Source organism: Osmerus eperlanus, chromosome 11, assembly GCF_963692335.1.
Source record: "Osmerus eperlanus chromosome 11, fOsmEpe2.1, whole genome shotgun sequence".
NCBI classification, from domain to species: Eukaryota; Metazoa; Chordata; class Actinopteri; order Osmeriformes; family Osmeridae; genus Osmerus; species Osmerus eperlanus.
The window spans coordinates 9,090,096-9,109,545 of NC_085028.1; the positions used below are offsets into that span (position 1 = coordinate 9,090,096).

Genomic DNA, 19,450 nt, shown 5'->3' on the forward strand with positions numbered 1-19,450 from the left:
CTCGAACAATGTGATAGTGTGGCCATTTATCTTGTAAAACAAAGTGCAGGAGTATCAGTAGAAGACTGGGATCATGGCTGGCTTCCTCAGATGGCTCTGGAGGTATCGGAATTATTTGATAATATTATTGTCACCCATGGTTATTCTACCTTTACCACTGGTCAATCCTGGAATGGTAAGAATATACGTGTGTGGGTTTGAGTGTGGGTGTGGGAGTCAGGTGGCTGAGTGGTTAGGGAAACGGGCTAGTAATCAGAAGGTTGCCAGTTCGATTCCCGGCCGTGCCAAATGACCTTGTGTCCTTGGGCAAGGCACTTCACCCTACTTGCCTCGGGGAGAATGTCCCTGTACTTACTGTAAGTCGCTCTGGATAAGAGCGTCTGCTCTGGATAAGAGCACACACACTGTAAGTGTGTGTGTGTGGATGACGAGTCTGCTCCTTGGCTGTATAGAGGTTTGCCTGATTTCACATATTAGAAGAAAACACTTATATTAATACATAATATAAACAATTATATATATTTGACAATTACAACCTACCCCGCAATTTGTTAAATCATGTAATTCTTGTAGTCATGGACAACTTTACATGGATTCCGTGAATTCCATGAATTGTTACATTTAGCAGTTGACTGCTACATTTGAACAATTTTCATAGAATGTTGATACTCAGTAAAAGGAACACTTTGCATCAAGACAAGAATTTTAGCAGATACTTTGCCCTCCATTGCAATAAAACTGCACATCCATGCTCTAAGATACTACATACAAGTAAGTTATTTGGTTTTATGGCTCTGAAGTGATATGATTGAATGCGAAACATATTTTATCACTCCCATAAAATAACAAGGACATTTTGCTGATTGGGTTACAAGTTGGCACTCGACTATATTTGATCATACTGTTAAATTAATCAGAGACAAGTGACAGATCAGCAGAGAGTATTAAGACCAGGGCCAGCTATATTCATAAATATTGTCAATTAACAGACAGCAATTGTAAAAAGAATGAGGAGATTATATCCCAGGAAGTGTCAGCATAGAAGCTTGTGTGAGACTCAGACAGAAAACAAGAATATTTTTAATTCCTTCTAATATCTAAATCTAGATACGATGTGAAACAAACATGTAACCACCCTTCGGAGGGATATAGAAAGAACAAATACTGCAGTCCAATATTAGCCATTTCCTTTCATTCCAGGAATCTCGCTGTGGCTATGTGATCATCCTGATGGCTCTGTTCTGGTGCACAGAGTGCATCCCCCTGGCAATCACCGCCCTGCTGCCTGTCATCCTCTTCCCCATGATGGGCATCATGGAGTCAAGTGAGGTGTGCCTCATCTAAGCAAATCTTATTATTTCTGATCCTCTTCTTGAGACACACTCAAATCATTAATATTTTAAGTTTTATGGTTTATCCGTGTGATAATATTGTGCCTATATTTGGGAATAGAGTCAGATTCACGTCAGAGTAAATTCAGGAAGTCTAATTAAAGTTAGAGCTTTTGATCAATTTATATTGATTTTGAATTAAATAGAAAAATGTATTCACACCACCCATACTCTATCCTGCTGGGTAGGTGTGTAACCAGTACATGAAGGACTCCACTGTACTGGGCATCGGTGGGTTGGTGGTGGCTATGGCTGTGGAGCACACAAATCTACACAAAAGGATTGCTTTCCGGGTGCTGTTGGGGATGGGGGTGAAACCAGCTCTGTGAGACCCTCTCTTGATCTGATACTCCTTTTGCATGTTGAACTGCAACATATTAATTAATACTCTTGTTGTTGTACCAAACTGATTTGTACTGAACATGTAAAATATTTTTGTCCTCTCCAATCTCTTTGTGTCCTACTTTGCTCTCCATCTTTCCACCTTTTATCTTACCTTCCCCCTCTACTGTCCATTCCCCAGTCTGATGATGGGCTTCATGGTTACCACCGCCTTCCTCTCCATGTGGATTAGTAACATAGCCTCCACGGCCATGATGCTGCCCATTACCAGCGCTGTGCTGCAGCAGCTCTCTGACACAGAGGCCCAGGCGGAGGAGAGGGAGATGGACCTGGTGACTTCCAAAGCTGGGCCTGAAGGCCTTGAGAACCAGGCCTTCGAGATGGACGACACCACGGAAGACCGGGCCAGCAAGGAGTTCCAGCCTAAAGACAGCAGCATCAATATGGGTAGGAATAACTTCACTACAATCTACATCATACAGTCACTGGGCCATCACTCACATTCCTACATCCAGGCCTTTGCCAGTGAAATACAGATCTAAAATACAGATCTATACAGCAACCATGGGGTTAGTCTTGATCTCTTGCGGATTGGCCAAGCTTCAAGAACCTCAGGCGAGACCTTAGGACTCATAGTAACCAGAGACTTCTGCCTGAATCACACTTACTTAATTCATGACTTCAGTCATAAATTCATCTGTGTTCTTTCTTTAAATAAAACCAAAGAAAATATCCAATCACAAATTGTAATTCATCCTAACAGGTAGCGTTTCCATAATTTTCTCTCTGCTGTAAATGAAAACAAGTTCATAGTTAGAAACATTTAAGAGATGTTGATGTGTCAGAGTTGGAAGAGTACTTAGGACCTCTGCTTTGCACATCATTACTTGTTATACTTTTTGTGTTGCTACGCATGCTCATGAAACTTTGTCATGTTTAAAACATGTGAAGTTGTCAGAAACACGGTTATGTTAAAAGACATCCATTGCTCTAGTCCTCACAAATGACTCCTAAACTACTGGTTCTCTCTCCACAGTGAGCACTAAGGAGAGCCCAGAAGCAGAGCAGAGAAGGCTGAAGAGAGAGCAAAAGTATCTGAATTTGTCCAAAGGCCTGAGTCTGAGTGTGTGTTACGCTTCCAGTATTGGAGGTACTGCCACCCTCACTGGAGCTCCCACCAACATCATCCTCAAGGGCCAGTTTGATGAGTAAGTAACTTCTAACCATTCCCGAGATCTCATCTTAACCATCCGACTACAAACAACTTCTGCTTCTCCTTCTCCATATTTGTTAAAACAAGAATAGCATATAAGTTTATCAGATATTTTTTTCGGGTAGGATTCCAACATTTTGTAGTTTAACCATGTTGGATACAACTATAGTATAATGTGATGTTCAGTTCACTGAAGATAATGCTCCTTCACCTACAGACTCTTCCCAGATAATGGAGACATAATCAACTTTACTAGCTGGTTTGGATTTGCCTTCCCTAACATGGTACTGATGCTAGTGATGTCATGGTTGTGGCTGAAATCCATATACCTGGGTATAAAGTAAGTCAAAGCCTACCAAACTTGATCACATAATAGCAACCAGAATTTTACCGTTGCGGTCAAAACAACAAAGTTTGTTTTGTTATATGGCAGCATGAAGTCTTTTGGCTGTGGCACAAACAAAGATTGTGACAAAGTGGCAATGAAGCTGGTGAAGAAGGAGTACAAGAAGCTGGGCAGCATGAGCTTCGCTGAGGTCTCTGTGCTGGTGCTGTTTGTGCTGTTGGTTCTCCTCTGGCTCACCAGGGAACCTGGTTTCATGCCTGGCTGGGGTTCTGCCCTCTTCAACAAAGACAGAACGTGAGGGATCAATCCTTTTTATCCATAATAATTTCTGATTTCTGGACATTTTAATCTTTTAAAAAAGTACTTATTTTGGAATACATTACTGGAGTGTTACATTACTGAAGAAAGAGCTTGATCAGTGTTCCAAAATGAGTCCAGGTTTTTTTTTCAGAACAACCCTGTCTTTTGATCAATCTCCAGGTTTGTCACTGATGCGACAGTGTCCGTATTCATAACTGTGCTGTTCTTCATCATCCCCTCTCAGATGCCTAGATGTGGGGATGTCTTTGTTGATGGTGTGTACTGTGTGTGTGGGGGGGAGGGGTTACTATCTAAATATTTCCATGCATTTGCCATGTCATGAATCTATTTTGTGTTTCAGCACCAGTGTTTTTAATGGCCGTATGTGTCAAAAGAACATATATAACCCTGACCGTGTAAAAAGATTGAACTTTACTTCATTACCTCATTTTCCTTTGATCAAAAACATCAAGCGCTATAATAAAACATCAGTGCCTCCCATCACTTTCATTTCATTGATTCCCATAGGCATATCCCTCAAAGCCCCATCTACCCTGATTACCTGGGACATAGTCCAAAAGAAGATGCCATGGAACCTTATCTTGCTATTGGGAGGAGGATTTGCACTGGCTAAGGGCAGTGAGGTACGTCCACCTGTATCTAACCTGCTGCCACATATCAATAACCATTCAAGACCATTTCTGAACTACTGTCTCTTTACCTTGTTTTAGTCTTACTCTAACATATGCAATGATAACCATATTTTGCCTTGCTGTTATGTAGCTATATAGCTGTTATGCCTGCTATTATGCTGAGGTCTGCGTAAACCTTTGATTCTAACTTTGTTGGATATTTTGTGTGTATAGACATCTGGCTTGTCTAGGTTGCTTGGGCAGAGTCTGATGCCCTTGCAGGCCCTCCCTCCCTTTGCCATTGCCCTTGTTGTAAGCCTGCTCATGGCCATCATCACTGAATGCTCCAGTAACGTTGCTGCGACATCCCTCATCCTCCCTGTACTTGCCTCCATGGTGAGACGGCACACCTGTACACACACATACTTACAAAATGAGCCCACGGAAACAACACACATGTTTAAGATGGCATGTCATCAATACATATTTCAATATTTAGGACCCTTGTGTGACCTTGTTCATTCCACAGGCCACTGCAATGAAGTTGCACCCTCTGTACGTCATGCTGCCTTGCACCATCTGTGCCTCTCTGGCCTTCATGCTGCCCGTGGCCACACCTCCTAATGCCATCGCCTTCTCCTACAGTAACCTCAAAATCAAAGACATGGTAGGACCAATTTGCGCATTGGCAATGTACATTTGCTTCCGCGAAGGTTTATCCTTAAACTTAAAGCATCACATATTCTTCTTAGTCATATTTTCATTCGTTTTTTTCTTCTTGACAATATCTCTAAAAACAAGGTTCTGACCTTCTACCCTTTTTAAACAAATCATTTTACTAGATATTTTCTAACGTTTATGCAAACAGTTTACGATTGTGAGATACTCACACTCCCAGTTAACATGTAGTGCTATTGCAGTTACAAGTGTTCTTCTCACTAAAAACAGGCCAAGGCTGGGTTTGTTCTGAACATAGTCGGGGTACTGACCGCCAACATTGCCCTCAACACTTGGGGTACGGCGATGTTTGACCTGAACAAGTTTCCTGATTGGGCCAACGTCACAACCACCACTTGAACAGGAGTCAAGAGGCTGTAGAGAAGAGGCAGGAGAGAGCGACGATACGCACACATTAACCTGGATTGGCTGTAAGAAAATGACTTGGCTTTGTAAATGTAATAAGATTTATTAAGTATCTTAAGCATGTATTCAATGTTTTTTCCTCTTTGTTTATACATAATTGACATATTTAAATGCAGCCCAAAATATACAGGCAATATACAAATTCAACTTTCTCCATAGGGAAAACAACTTTATATATAAATATATATTTATATATATAATAATCGATATGAATAGAGGTCTGTGAAGTGGCCCCCAGTATGCAGTACTGTACATGGTCTCCCCCCCCTCCCAAAAAAAAGAAAAAGGTAATGGTATAGAAATTACCAAGCTACATGCAAAAACCGTAAACATTCAAATCTTAAAATACAAACATCTGTACATACACATCAAATTGATCAGACAAAATAACCTAAATCAAATACTTAAAACCAGAGACATGAGAATGACATCTACATTGTGTCCTACCCTGTGATGCACACTTAAATTACATATATTCTGAGCAAGTACGAGGTCATATTCTTGCTTGTTTTACTGTTGAGTTGTAAACTAGCTATGCTTTTAATAGGGGCCATTGTGTTGCAGATCACAGTGCTTAAAAAGTTACAAGTCGGATCTAACACAGAGGTTGTGTCCTGCTTGTAGGATGAGTATTACAACCTGTAGTACTGGACGACTCTATTCAAGGGAATGAGACAAAAGAGCGTGTTAGGCCCTACCACAGGGCACCCACGTATTAGGCCCTATTTAGGCCCAATTTAATGCACCGTATTTGAAACATTAGCAGGTTAAGCTGAATCAAGTTAGAACAAAACCTCTGGGTAGATCATTTCCAGTAACAGAAAGGTACATCCCTGCATGTGGTTGTCTGACCCTAGACAGTCATCTGCCACACACCAACGTGTAGTATACAAAGCATACCATAGTAAACCAAGATTAGTTGTTCTCTATATATCCCAATTATTAGCCATAACATTCATTACATTTCTACACAATCAACTCCTAACTGGGACATCTTTCAACAAGACAACCAATAAACCAACTCAATAATTAAACATGCAGAAAAACAAGACATCTACTTTTAGATGTTAACACACAAAATATAATTTTCTGTGACTATCTGGCCAAATTAATCCTGGTTTTGAGTCACATTTTTGCTCACATATCTGAAATATCAGAAATCTGTGGTTGAAAGAATGCTTTGGCTCCTACATTTCATTTAGACTTAAACACAGCCTCAAGCCAACTGTTCAGATTGCTCATTAAGCTCAAGCAAGACCATCACGGTAGCTCTGATCCCTGCTGGGTGAACATACGCTATTCTAACAGCAGAGGGCATCTGTGTGGTACGCCGCAATGGCACATGGCACTGCAGGGCCATAAAAGAGGAGTTCAGGTCATGTTTTACCTTCCACTCTACAGCCATGTGCCTTTCTGGAAAAGGGGAGGTCACTGTAAATCACATTCACAACGTGCTCCTTCATGGCAGTGTGAGCGCCGACTGATCCTGACACACGTCTCTCCTTCTGCCCCCTCCCTTGAGTCCATCACTGTAACGCGGCAAAAGGTGCCAATAGTGGTATGCCCAACATCACTGTCCTTATTGAATAGATATGCACGGTCTACATGTTAGACTTAATGACCGTAGTGAGTGAATGTATTCAGTTTTTTTTATTAAAAAAGTTATTTAATCTTGCTTCTGTATATCTTTTTATAGATATGGGTTGAGGCCAATAAGTGAACCTCAATTAAATTCCCCCCACTGCCCTGTATTCAAATTTGCATGAACATGATGGCCCTGGACATCACAAAGTTCAACACATCCTGACACCTGAACAAAGACTTTCTTTAAACACCTCACATGATAAAAAATATAGACCAAATACAATTTCCGATAAGTATCTTTTTGGAATGTTCCGAGTCACACGATGTAATGCCACTAGGTTATGATGTAGAACAAGTACGAAGACTTGTTTTTGTCTGCCTGCCAGCCCGCCCCAGTTCTTAGCTCAAAGCTCATTTCCATCAGTGTGGTCTGGTGTCTGTCTCCACTGTACATGACTGGAGGTCTGTCTCCATTTCTGGACCATTTCTCCACCAGCTCACGCTAGCTTAAGGGTGCTGACTGGGAACGAGGGCATAGTCACAGGGTTTAGAACAGTCTGGCTAACCAGCTGTTGGTGGTGGGTCACAACCTGTGTGCCAACTGTTGTCTGCTTGCCCAAGATGGCTGCAGTAGGCTGGCTGGGTGCTGTGCCGTTGACCTGGGCATGGGTAAGGGTGTGGGCAATGTGGCTCACCATGGCAGGCTGCGTGACAGCCACAGGTTGGGGGTAGATGGTGGGCATGTGCTGGCCAAGGTGGGTCACCGGGTGTACTGTGATGTGACTAATCGGCATGGAGTTTGACGAAGGGGCAAGGTGTGCAAAGTGCTTGTGACCGCTTGCCTGGATGACGTGACTGACTGCCTGGATGACAGAAGCGTGGGAGGCCGCGGCGTGGGCTATGACGGTGGGCTGGAGGCTGGGTGTGGTGACCATGTGTGTTTGAGCAGGCAGAAGGGCCTGGATAGGGGTGGTAGGGACACCTGAAGTTGTGACAGACAGCGTAGCGTGGGCTGAGAGTGACTGGGGAAGGGTCAGAGGCTGAAGTTGAGGCTGGGGTATGGTCGCCTTGTGCTGGATGGAAATGTGTGTGTTGATGATGGAGGAGGTAGTGGGGTTTGGGGTGACAGTCTTGCACAGCTCTGAATGCATGGCTTGAGGCACTGTGGATAAGGCAGTGGGAGCTTCTGTCATAAGCTCATCTTCCATGTCGTCCTCCATGATTTCTTCTTCACCCTCTGCCATGTAAAGAACAGTGATGTTAGTTACCTTCAGGAATACGTTTGCCATGAATTGTCATGGAGTGAATTTCACTGGTCGGCCATGAACTCATGTAGGGCCATGCTATGTACCTGAGGCAGTCGAGGTTGAAGCCTGGTCGTCCTCTGGTTGTACGGTCTGTCTGAGAACGCGGTCGATCTCCATCACGTCCATCCATTGGCTCAGCTCGTTCTTCAGCTCAGCGAGCCGCTGTTGGGTGGCGATCTTCTCCCGTGCCAGCCTTTCCATTTCGTGCTCGTACTCCTTCTCTTTCCGCTTCAAAGTCTGTTTATGGAGGAAAGAAGTGGGGTCAGTAACCTGCCAAACAGACATGGTAAATCTCAGACTGTTTCATCTTAATCCTCTTTGGAGTTTGGTGCAAAAACAAAAGCTGGTTCTGTTTCCAGAAACAGAAACAACTCAAGGAAAGAAAAAAAAACTCACACCTAACATCAAACATTTTAACCAATTACGGCATTAGGCATTTTAAGACTTATTGGGTCGTGAGAGAAAAATAAAATAAAAAAATCTGTCCGATAACACAAAAGAAGCTCATCTACCCATTTACATGACGGAGGAGCCACACCTCCTACATGGCCTTGGATAACAACCAAGACGTTCCAAAGAACTGGAGAGAAAATGCCCTCATAACATCCGTAATCTGAGGAGGTGGATGTCCCACTGTAGAATGCCACACTGGTGCGTTTTATTTCAAAATGATCAAGCCTACACACAGCCCATGTGTCAACATGAAATAACCCCATCTGTACAGTCCTCAAACAAGGACAAACATATTCAACACTAAAACACAGGGCTGCTTCTGTCACTGCTTGAGAAGTTGTTTCTAAAACAGCAAGATACAATTAATTCCATATTTTTATACACTTTTACGAATTAAGTATTAATGTTTTGCTAATCATGTTTTAAAGTTGAATTAAGATCAGAGAGATTGCGCAACCCAGGGCCATGGTCGGAGCAGGAAGGAGTAAAGCAGGGGAAGAGGGAGGTGCTGCCAGGCAGGAGCTGTGACCCAGTTTCCCCTCACTAGTCAGCTGACCCAGGAGCACCAAACAGGCAGGTGTGGGCAGGCCAGCAGTAACACAATTAAAGAATAGGGTTCAAACATGCCGTTGTGGAGATTCATATACATCTTGCACAGTCACCAATGCCAGCAAAATGATAGTCTATAAAACGGACTATATAAGGGACTAAATCAGCTTGGTAAATTCAAGCACTACTTAGCATGTCAACCAATAGGATGCAAAAGCCTAACCTTTTTTCTTTTCTTTTTACTGTGTAGAGAGATCATTGCCCAATCCAACACAGTATCTAGACACAGAGTAACACAATGAGCAATAAAACTGCATGCTCAAAGGCTGGACTTCCTGTTTTTGTTTATGCAGCCATGTCTAATGTAGCACTTTATACAAGTACAAGTCTGCATACCATATGTTTGAATTTGCTACATTGTGTAGAAGTATAAATAGGTGATTATAAGCGGCCTGTTTAATTCTGCGCCTGCCTCCAACCTTCATCCAGGATTACGACCTGTTCTGCAATTCCGTCAATCACGCAAACCCTACGCTAAACGGTCCCTGGTGTGATTCCAGTCACACAAACACAGCCGTCTTCCCTGCATCAGATGGCTGGGCTAACCATGGCTAATCTCCATGCCTGATCTCCTCAACCAGTTGTCTTGAATGAAAAGAAACAACTTCCAACAGGCTACGATACATTCACTATGTAGGTTGTACTATATAGGTTGGATTAGCTGATGAAACCGTAGGTGATTACACAATCCTCATTCACCAAACAACAACAGTGCGCAATAATGTCTGTAAGAAATACAACCACGATGGTGGTGTGACAGGTTTAGCCCTTCGTGCGTGAAGTTAAACTACATAAACCTCTAAAGATTGCCTGTAGAGCTGTGCTCCAATCAGATCCACTTGAGGCACACCACTTTACTTTCAGGTTTGTCACAGCAGCATCTTTGTCTAATCAAATGAAATATCGGAGTCCCCCTTTTGTTGTCAAGGCAACAGCTGAAAAACACCATTGTTTCCTTGGCAACCTTATATGGTGACGCGCATGTTGTCCCAACGCACCAGCTGTAATGGTGGTAGAACAGACACGTTTGACAGGAGCCGGTTTGGATTCTTTCTCAATTATCTGGTGCAACAGAACACAAGGAAAGCAAGTCCTCTCTGTGTTCCACACGTTGCTGACTGCTCTGTCCTTGCCCACATGCTGCAGCATCCGGCGCTCCTGCCACAGCTGTGCATGCCTGGGACTATGAGTCATAGTCTGAGGGAGGGAGCCATGCTCCACAAACACTGAGACCCACTGAACTCTTCTACAACGAACACGCTACAACGGCTGGCAAATGCTCTTTTAAGGAAGCAGTGTAAATGTATATATACACACGCATGCACACACACACACACACCCAGGCTACTTCGATACCGAGCAAGTAGTTACACCTGAAACTAGTCAAAGGCAGAAGTCAACCATGAACATTTCATTAGAGGACCGATATTGAGATAAACCAGAAACACGTCAACTGCACTATACCCGCCTGGGCTCTGTTCTGTGTAAGAAAGTAGAGCATGGCAACGTGTGAGGTAGGTAAACAAGACGCAGGCATGTCACACGCAATGCGAGTGCTGAGCACATGGCCCTGCAGAGCGAGGAAACCAAGCAGGGGAGGGAAGGAAAGCAGGCTGCACTCACCCACTGACTCACTTGTGCAACACAGAGCAGACTGCGCTAGGCTAATGTTAAGAAGTGGCCACGTTGCAGACATGCTACTCTGCGGAGCCAATTGGCCTTAAGGACAGAGATCTTATGAATGCCATTTGTGCTGCTTTGTAACCGTAAACCCTTGTCTCCTCGCTGTGCCGGTGGCTGTAATAGGAACTTCAGATTATTCTGCCATGGCAATAATAGGCAGACTTTAGAAGAATCAGACTGAGAGCCATTTTCTATGAGATGTATTTGTTAGCTTCCACTAGATGAAGGCTAACTGTCCTATAATATATTATTTCTGTCATTTATCCTACATGGTTATCCTGACCCAGACTTTAGCCAAAAGGAGTGTGCTGACAACAACTCTGTCAAGTAGCTAAACTCTGTCAAGTAGCTAAAGTGCTTTGAACAGTTAAAAGTATCTGAGACCTAAGTGGTCACCGTGCTCACTGTCTGGGTACAGTGAAAGCCCCTCACATTAAATTAAACCTTAATATGCCTGCTGCGACAGATCTCTTCAAGGAACTGAAGAGTGGTTGGACAATGGTAGATGCAAAAGCTCTCATTTGATGTAAAATCCATATGTTTGGGTTTTGGAAAAAGTGGTACTTGCGACCCGTGTCTCGTGACTGACTTTGATAAGGCAACCTTTGTGGGAAAACGACTAGTAGTTGCACTGTAGGCTGAACTACTAGCCATGGAGATTCAATAAAATGGTATTATGTTACTGAAGCTCTGTGGGGTCTTGGCACAAATCAAAACCTGTCTCAAATAAGGCCGTATATTGTTGAAGCCCACTCCTTGCTGGGGTAAATCAGTAACCTACTTCACAGCAACCACTTATGAAAATGTACAACCTTTTGAAAAGTCCAGACTGAGGACTTCGGTTTGAAGAAGAGAAAGGAAAGCCTCCAAATCCTATGATTTCTGTACACAATGGAGGACAATGAGCAGAGATGTTGTCCCTTGGCCAAGTGAATTCAAAGCAATCTGCAAAATGAATCTTTTCAAACAGGTTGACAGGGGCACAAACATATTAAGTTGAGTTGAGTAAACCAAGCTTTGTGTTCATGGCTGTGTTCTCTTCCCTTCAGTTGGTGCTCTGGGAGCTGTGGCTTAGCCAGGGTTCTTCCAGGGCTGGGCGGGGGAGAGGGGGGGTGACGTCACGAGGCTCAGGCTAGCCATGTGCTCAGTGCTCATGTGGCTCAGGAGTTCAAAGTGAGACAGGCTGGAGGGAGGGAGACAAGGAGAACTTGGAGAGAGAAAGAGTAGGAGGGAGGAGCCTAGATCTCTACGGTTTCCCAAGCTTGAGCCAAAGAGTCAGTAGCACTAACACAATGTGTACTCGGGCTCACAAACACCGCCATTTTAACGGGCCTTAAGATGACAGTAACTAGGTCAGCCAATGTTCAATAATTTCCAAGGGAAAATTAGAAAGCTTCTTTGGTTTGAGAGAGAATGTATTTTTTCAAGAAAGGACTAGTCAAAGTAAGCATAACTATATGCAGGCACAATCAAGTCTTTACACCCCTCCTGAAAATCTCCTTGCCTAAAACACTCGAGTTCCTTGTTTCATTAAATCTCTGACCATTTTAAAGCAATTTGTAAGAATGGAAACAAGGAAGTGTAACTTCTTGAAGAGCTGGTTGGCTAACCCAGGCAAGAAAGAAAGAAAAAAACACGACAATAAGTGCTGGCTCGGCAGTCTAGTCTGAAAGTCTGTGTTTCGGTGCTAGGACTACAGGTTTGACTCATTCGCTGAGGGATATCTGAAGTCAGGAAAAATGAATCAAATAAGTAATCATCTCCCTTAATCCCTTTATTCAATCCTCTCCTAAACCGTTGGTCATATCTGCAGACTGTCCCCTCCCACCCAAACTGAGAGGAGGGTAACAGGAGGAGCCATACAGGGAGAGGCGCGTGCAGCCAAGACACGCGTCCCTACACCACCCATGTCGGGACGACAGAGCACACGTTGTGCTTTTCTACCCCCACCACCACCACCACCTTCTCTCCAATCCTTCCGTCTCCCGCCTCCAATGTGCCAGAACTTGAGAACCAATAACAAATCAGCTAGGATACCACATGACACAGCAGGACATAGTGCTCCCGTTTCCTTAGTAACAGTTTAGTACTATGTTCTGTACTTGACTTTAACAGGGAATGTGTATATCCTGATTCATCAGTAAATACTAATTTCACACAATTATACTGCATTTCTCGGTTTACCGGTTATATTGCATTTACTGGAATAGTAAAAAATATGTTTGTTTACGTGTCCAGACGTAGCCCAATTCAAAACTGACTTTATATTGATTATACAAAATAGAAATGTTTGTATCACAGTTCCATGTTTCCATAAGGGACATGTCCGATTCGCAAATGTTGACATCCCATTTGATTAAATCAGTCTACATTAGTGGAAAATGCTGCAGGAGGCCGTTTGTTTGTTTCCTTGTACGTGCTTTAAATACACCCTGCCCAAGCCCTGCTCAGCTGTTTGGGGAGGGAGGGGGGATCAACGTTGAGTTGGGCAAGTCTTCAAGTAGTCTGCGATACTTTACAGTACAAACGGTTTACGTTTGCATTTTGCACCGTACTTCTAACTGTAATATGCAATCACTTTCCACTGCACTTTTACACTTTTTTAGGATAGCTTCTGTCCATACTTTATTGCACTACACTGTATATCCTGCACTTACTGCTATTGCACTTCTGGTTAGACCTAAACTACATTTCGTTGCCTTGTACCTGTACTTGTGTAATGACAATAAAGTTGAATCATCATCAATCATCATACTAACTCCATGTTGTTTTATCACGCAGAGGGGAGGGATTGGGTAACATGGGTTATGCGCCCATACTGCCCTAGTTTCCTCAGTTTCCATGCTGATAGCAGTGTAACTACATCTCTACCACCAACAAAATATAAATCCTCAGCAAGACAGAACAATGTGTTTGAATGTAAATATTAAAATACATTAGGCGTGGCAACAAGACCTCCATTACTACGCAGTGGAGTTAGATGAACCCACCTTTGCCCGGCTGACTGCCTGCCCTCTCTGCTCATCATACAGTGCCTATCCATGTCAGAACCACAAGTCATATATATAACTATAATGAAAAGCTGGGCTTTTTGTTGGTGCGGGTAAGTGGATCTGCGGTAGCTTACCTGGATATATCTCAGAGCACTCCTCAGGACACTCAGGTTGGAGGTCTTCTTCTCGTCCACATTGGGGATGTTCTTCTTCAGTGTCTCAAAGCACTCCTTCAAGTGAGCCCGTCTGAGGAGGAGCGAGGGGGCAAAGAGAAGCCACACTAGTGAGAGGAAGTTCCAAGTACCAGACTGCAGCTGGATTCCTTTTGTGATTGTGATATTTATTATTGGATACTTGGTGTTGTGACTAAATGTTTTTTTTACAAAGCTGGTAGAGGTAAGGCACTACTGATTTGTCATCTGTTGAGTAGAACCCGACCATGCGGAGGCACAAACTATTGAGGACATCTAAAGCTACGTCATCGATAAAGCAAGATTTGAGGTCAAGCTAAATTTGTAAGAGTGATTTCAAATACGGACAAAGCAAGCAACCCGTTTGTACACCTAATCTCACCATAACCTTAACTGACCTGTACATATAGCTCAAATATCTTCCATCTAAAAGGCAACCATGGGAGAGAGATGCACCCACCTGTTTTTCTCAAGCTTGTTATGTACTTCTCTTGTACCTGCCCTGTGAAAGCACAGATCGGAGCACATTAAAGATTTGGTGTCCTGAGCTGCAAAAGGACTAGGCTCATTGTACAAGAATCAAATCAACCGACAAAAAAGTACTCCATCATCTCTGTTACTTTGTTACTCAAGACAACACGGGCTGCTAAATAGCCTAGCCATTAATAAGCGACTCAATCATAGTCCTTAAATTTTTCATATGACTTCAGTTTACCTGTGGTGCCTTACCACCCAACATACGTTCACAGTCAGTGCTATTTACAAAGTGTGAAGGCCATCTGAATGCAAATAGCACCAGTGAAAGGGTCTACCAACCCATCTCTTTCCACCGCTGATGCAGATGAGACTTACCCTCCAGGCCGTTTCTTTTCCAGGAGGCGGCCATCGTCTGGAGGGCTTCCCCGACTGATTGGGCTGGTTTGCATCGAAGCCTGTGGAGCTGGAGGCCCAGGCTGGGGAAGTAAGGCATGCTGTGGGGCTGCAACAATGGAGCCCGGGTACGCCACTAGATGGGGTGACTGCTGTAGTTTTGGGTTGTCCGATGGCGAGACCAGTTGTGGGTGAAGATGCTGCTTGTGGTTGACAGACTGAAGTGCTGACGGCGAAAAGTCGGTTTTCAACTGAGGAGAGAGGGGCAGGGGGGCACATTGGCCCTGAGGAGAGAGGGGCAGGGGGGCACATTGGCCCTGAGGAGAGAGGGGCAGGGGGGCACATTGGCCCTGTCGGGAATTAGGGTCCCTCCTGGGGGAGGCAAGGTGGTGGCCGGCTGGGGGAGATAATGTTTTAACAGGAGGAGTGGGCAGGCCTGTGTGGTTGGAGTTCACCGCAGGGATGATGGTTCTGGGCATCAAGGGTGGAGGCAGAGGGGGAACCGGGACAGGATGATGCTCCTTGTGTGGCTCTTCCACTCTGGTCACATGGTTCATCCGAATAGGCGACGTATAGGTGACATCAGCACGCCTGTGATTGGCCAGCTGTTCGAGGCGCAGTTTCTCCCTCAACTCATTCTCCTCTGTGGGGCAAACCAATATACAATACAGAGCAATTGAACTACAAGGGCACACTTGAACTTTAATGTTTACAAAAAAATTAAGTTGACTTGTACAAATAAATGTTTTACTGCAACTGTGTATGAAAAGAAAAATGATAGTGACTACATGACTTTGGCAGCAGAACTGGGTCCCAACTAGAGGGCTGAAGAATGATCTCTGCATGACCCATGATCTCTGCATGACCCTTTGGAATCATTATGAAAGCATGGATACCTGACATGTATAAGAAGATTTTTTAGGACACATCCACAGATGGTACATAATGTACTTGCAGTCAACTACATCAAGATCAGCTTGGAGCTCTCAACAAGCACATGTTCAGGGGTCAAGTTACTGTTGTAAATGTCTGAATGGAAATTTGATGCCAGTCAGTCCCACTTCTCTGTTCTCTCTCTATAGGGCTTTTCCAGCTCTGACGTAAAGAAGTCAGGCCTGTGGTCAGAGACCTTATTCTGTCTTTGGATGCAAGCCAGGTATAGGAGCCCATAAATAATGTAGCTCCCAGCCACTCAACATGGACAATTTATCCTTCAATAGAGCTCACCTAAAAATATAAATTTCCATACCAACAAGTACCTACATTTCTACTAATAATCTCAAATTTGGAGGAACTAGAAAAAAATCACAAATTTCAATAGTCAAATAAATAGAGTCACAACAACCTATGGACGTCAGACCACATGGGGTACGACCTTCACAGAGTCGTCAATGAAAAATCAACTAGTCGTCGAGAGGTAAGTAAACAAGGTCTGAGCGTGCTCAGCAAAAGCAGGTCATCGGTTGCTCGTACACCTAGTCACAGTTCACTGTGAGAATTCATTTGTAGAAAGGTACTTGGTGTTGCAAGTTTTTCTCTGTAATTCCACACCCTAAGCACCTTATGTGGGTTCTCATTAATCTTAAAAAACAACAACACTTAATTGGCTTTGGTCTCTTGACTACATGACACAGTCCACTGGGGTCTTGCTCGTTATCAAAAACAACCCATCAAATAATATGCTTGTGGATTAAAGAACATGGAGAAAACTACCTGTCCATATCACAGACCTTTGACATTAAGAATCTGGCTTCAGGATCATTTGAAAATAAATGAAGTGAAAAAGATGACAGCCTGGACAAGTCATAGACAAAGGGGTTCAATAATGTGCCTTTCTTTGCAGTAAAAAGAGGGGGTTGAAATCCCAGCAATCCAGCATCGTCTTGTTAACCAATCACATTTGAGCCCCCCCCCCTCAGACAAGTCGCTTCCTGCTCAATGTGTAGATGCTGGGGGAAAGGGGTGACCAGTTGCTATGGCAGCAGTGATGTTAGAACGATCAGACACAAGGTGTAGTCTTCTACATTCATAAGGGGCGGAGCAGAGAGATTTCAGCATGCTACACAATGTTCCTTCCCTGTCATGGCCTGATTCATTAGGGTTCTTGCCAGACGGGTGCATAGCATTATGCCCATGGCAATGTTTATCACACACGAATCACAATGCAGGATCTATGCATCTGTGCAAGTCTCAAACAGTTGAGCCACAAAAACCACAGATATCCAAGAGAGACCAGTGTTAATTAACAAATCATCTGAAAGTAACAAAATCATACAGGCCGTAATCCTCCCATTCATATGAAAACAAATGTCCAAAGGTGAAGCTAACTGACTAACTTGAGGTAGTGTTGTTCGTAGCTCAGTTTCGTTCACTCAAGAAAAGTGAAAGTACTACTACCAGACTTCTAAATGTGTAGCCTACTTGCCTGCTTATATTACTTTTCATTCATTTTTGAGTCATATGGAATGCCCTGTGTTTTGATGCACTTTTCATTCATTAATTTAAGTTTCACATGGGATCCCAAAACATGAGAAGTATGAGGAAAAAACAAAAACGAAAAAAAAAATGTTGGTAATAGATTTTAAGTGACAATTATGCACTGGTTAGTTGTCAAATGTTCTTATAAAAAATAAGCGTCGTCATACATTATATAACTGAAGTCCATAACAGAGGAGTAGGGGAGAGACACTGCCCTACTTTCCTCCACACATGACCTGTACTAGAGAACAGGGAGGGGAGGCGGGGGAACTCTACGAGAAGCAGGAGTGTCTAGCATACACGTGGTGACATGGGCGGTCCCTTTCCAGTTTGTTGCAGACATGGGGCGTGGCTGGCTTTAACGTCACGAGCACGAACAAATTAAGACCAATGTGTACCCATCCCACAAATACATTTATACAAAATATGCGAGCAAAATATGTTTAATCTTAGTACGAATTTATGAAGTTATAGAAGGAATTGGGAATTCAGTTCGACAACCAAGCGCTCAGAGGGAAACCTGAAATCCAGCGTCATATGATACCCCGGCTATGTCAGGTCATTTTGTAAAATGGTTTAGGCACTCCCGTCGCCACCGCCCTTTACAACACATTTATGTTATTTTGATACACACTAAAAGACTTCGGAAGGCACATATTAGTTTTATGTTGATAATGAAATGTCCTTCTTAGCCAGGATATCAAGGTTGAGTCAATGCTGCTAATAAACATGGTTCGGCGAGGCGATTGCAGGATTCACAGGCTTGGTAATGTCGTGTCAAGCCAATAATCTACTTTCTGGAAACGAGAAACAATAGGCAAACAATTTGCACAGCATTGTCAACAATGTGAACAAAGTGATAATAAAATATTCCCATTCAGTTCATGAAAAAAGGGTGAAGCAAAGACAAATAGTAAGCTTATAGTATAGTATCTGAGTGACGACTTCCAACGCAAACAAAGGCAATAAAAGGTGCATGTACCATCTGAATGTGCATATAAAATGTTGTCTAATAATAGTATCCATATAAAAAATGACAGTAGATCTAGCCTACATAGAGCAAAGGAGCATCCCATAGTCAAGCACCTACTATTTTACCCAGACATCTGATACGTTACGTTGCATGTAGTGCTTCAGTTCCCATCATACAAAAATTATACTTATGATAACCACGCATTTTAAAACAAACCTTACTTACCACGTGCTTTCTGTTGTTGCTGGGCTTGCAATTCCAAAAACTTGGCTGCTTCTAAAAGCGTTTCGATGCTCATTTCTATCCAGTTGTAAATCTTTTTTTTCTACAGAAACTGTAGTATTTATATATATAACTATAACTGTAGTATTTGAATGTATGTACTTTCTGTTTAAGCGTGATTATATCCCAGTCTGGTAAACTGAAGAAAAGGGTAATAGGATACCCCCTCGTAGAAACTCTTCAACATACGTAGAGGAGTTGCAACAAGATGGCGCTGAGAGTAGTAGGAAACAAATCAGGGCCAAAACCACTCCATTGGTGGCCGCCCACAATTTATACTCCCTCCCTATACGCTAGAGAAAAATAGAAAACAGAGAGGGGATATGGAACGAACTGTCAAATGCCAGGCCATATTAAGCCTGCATTTGCCTTATATTTGAGCTTATTGGTAAACAAATATATTTTTATATTTACTGGTAAACAAATATATTTTTATATTTACTCCCCACCCATGTTTTTTTTTAATGATCGTACTTTTTTGAACACATTGTCTTAATATGCTGTCATGGTCACTTTTTGTCACTTTTAAACCACAATTTGCTTGTCACCACTCACTGCAGTAAATTTACATTTCATTAACATATAGAGAATTCACAACCAATCGCCACGGAGACAACAAGGTAGGCGCTTGCACACATGGGCAGAGGCCTGTTCTTTACA

At 43.1% G+C, this 19,450-nt stretch overlaps 2 protein-coding genes across 3 annotated transcripts; one reads left to right on the plus strand and one right to left on the minus strand.

The window, feature by feature from the left end:
• Nucleotides 1-41: 41 nt before the first annotated feature.
• Nucleotides 42-5,653, plus strand: LOC134028953 (solute carrier family 13 member 2-like). Its single transcript, XM_062472881.1, has 12 exons — nt 42-175; nt 1,201-1,329; nt 1,580-1,716; nt 1,915-2,180; nt 2,770-2,941; nt 3,164-3,286; nt 3,380-3,586; nt 3,773-3,867; nt 4,121-4,236; nt 4,459-4,620; nt 4,754-4,891; nt 5,173-5,653. The coding sequence occupies exons 1-12, from the start codon at nt 74-76 to the stop codon at nt 5,299-5,301; spliced, it is 1,776 nt and encodes a 591-aa protein (XP_062328865.1). The 5' UTR covers nt 42-73; the 3' UTR covers nt 5,302-5,653.
• A 1,766-nt stretch (nt 5,654-7,419) lies between these two features.
• On the minus strand, nt 7,420-18,844 carry mnta (MAX network transcriptional repressor a). 2 transcript variants are annotated; one of them, XM_062472879.1, is made up of 6 exons: nt 18,734-18,844; nt 15,040-15,700; nt 14,648-14,689; nt 14,131-14,242; nt 8,303-8,495; nt 7,420-8,188 (listed from the first exon to the last, which is right to left on the minus strand). In XM_062472879.1, the coding sequence occupies exons 1-6, from the start codon at nt 18,804-18,806 to the stop codon at nt 7,449-7,451; spliced, it is 1,821 nt and encodes a 606-aa protein (XP_062328863.1). In that variant the 5' UTR covers nt 18,807-18,844; the 3' UTR covers nt 7,420-7,448. The 2 variants fall into 2 exon arrangements, with proteins under 2 accessions (XP_062328863.1, XP_062328864.1); XM_062472880.1 differs by lacking the exon at nt 14,648-14,689.
• Nucleotides 18,845-19,450: the final 606 nt, after the last annotated feature.

Bases quoted from the DNA above. Each gene is read 5' to 3' on its own strand.
- LOC134028953 (XM_062472881.1), top strand. From the start codon at position 74: ATGGCTGGCTTCCTCAGATGGCTCTGGAGGTATCGGAATTATTTGATA. The intron at 3,287-3,379 runs GTAAGTCAAAGC...GTTATATGGCAG, and splicing joins TCCATATACCTGGGTATAAA to CATGAAGTCTTTTGGCTGTG. The intron at 3,587-3,772 runs GTGAGGGATCAA...ATCAATCTCCAG, and splicing joins CTCTTCAACAAAGACAGAAC to GTTTGTCACTGATGCGACAG.
- mnta (XM_062472879.1), bottom strand. From the start codon at position 18,806: ATGAGCATCGAAACGCTTTTAGAAGCAGCCAAGTTTTTGGAATTGCAA. The intron at 8,496-14,130 runs GTAAGCTACCGC...CTCCATAAACAG, and splicing joins GTGCTCTGAGATATATCCAG to ACTTTGAAGCGGAAAGAGAA. The intron at 8,189-8,302 runs GTACATAGCATG...TTTACATGGCAG, and splicing joins TTCAACCTCGACTGCCTCAG to AGGGTGAAGAAGAAATCATG.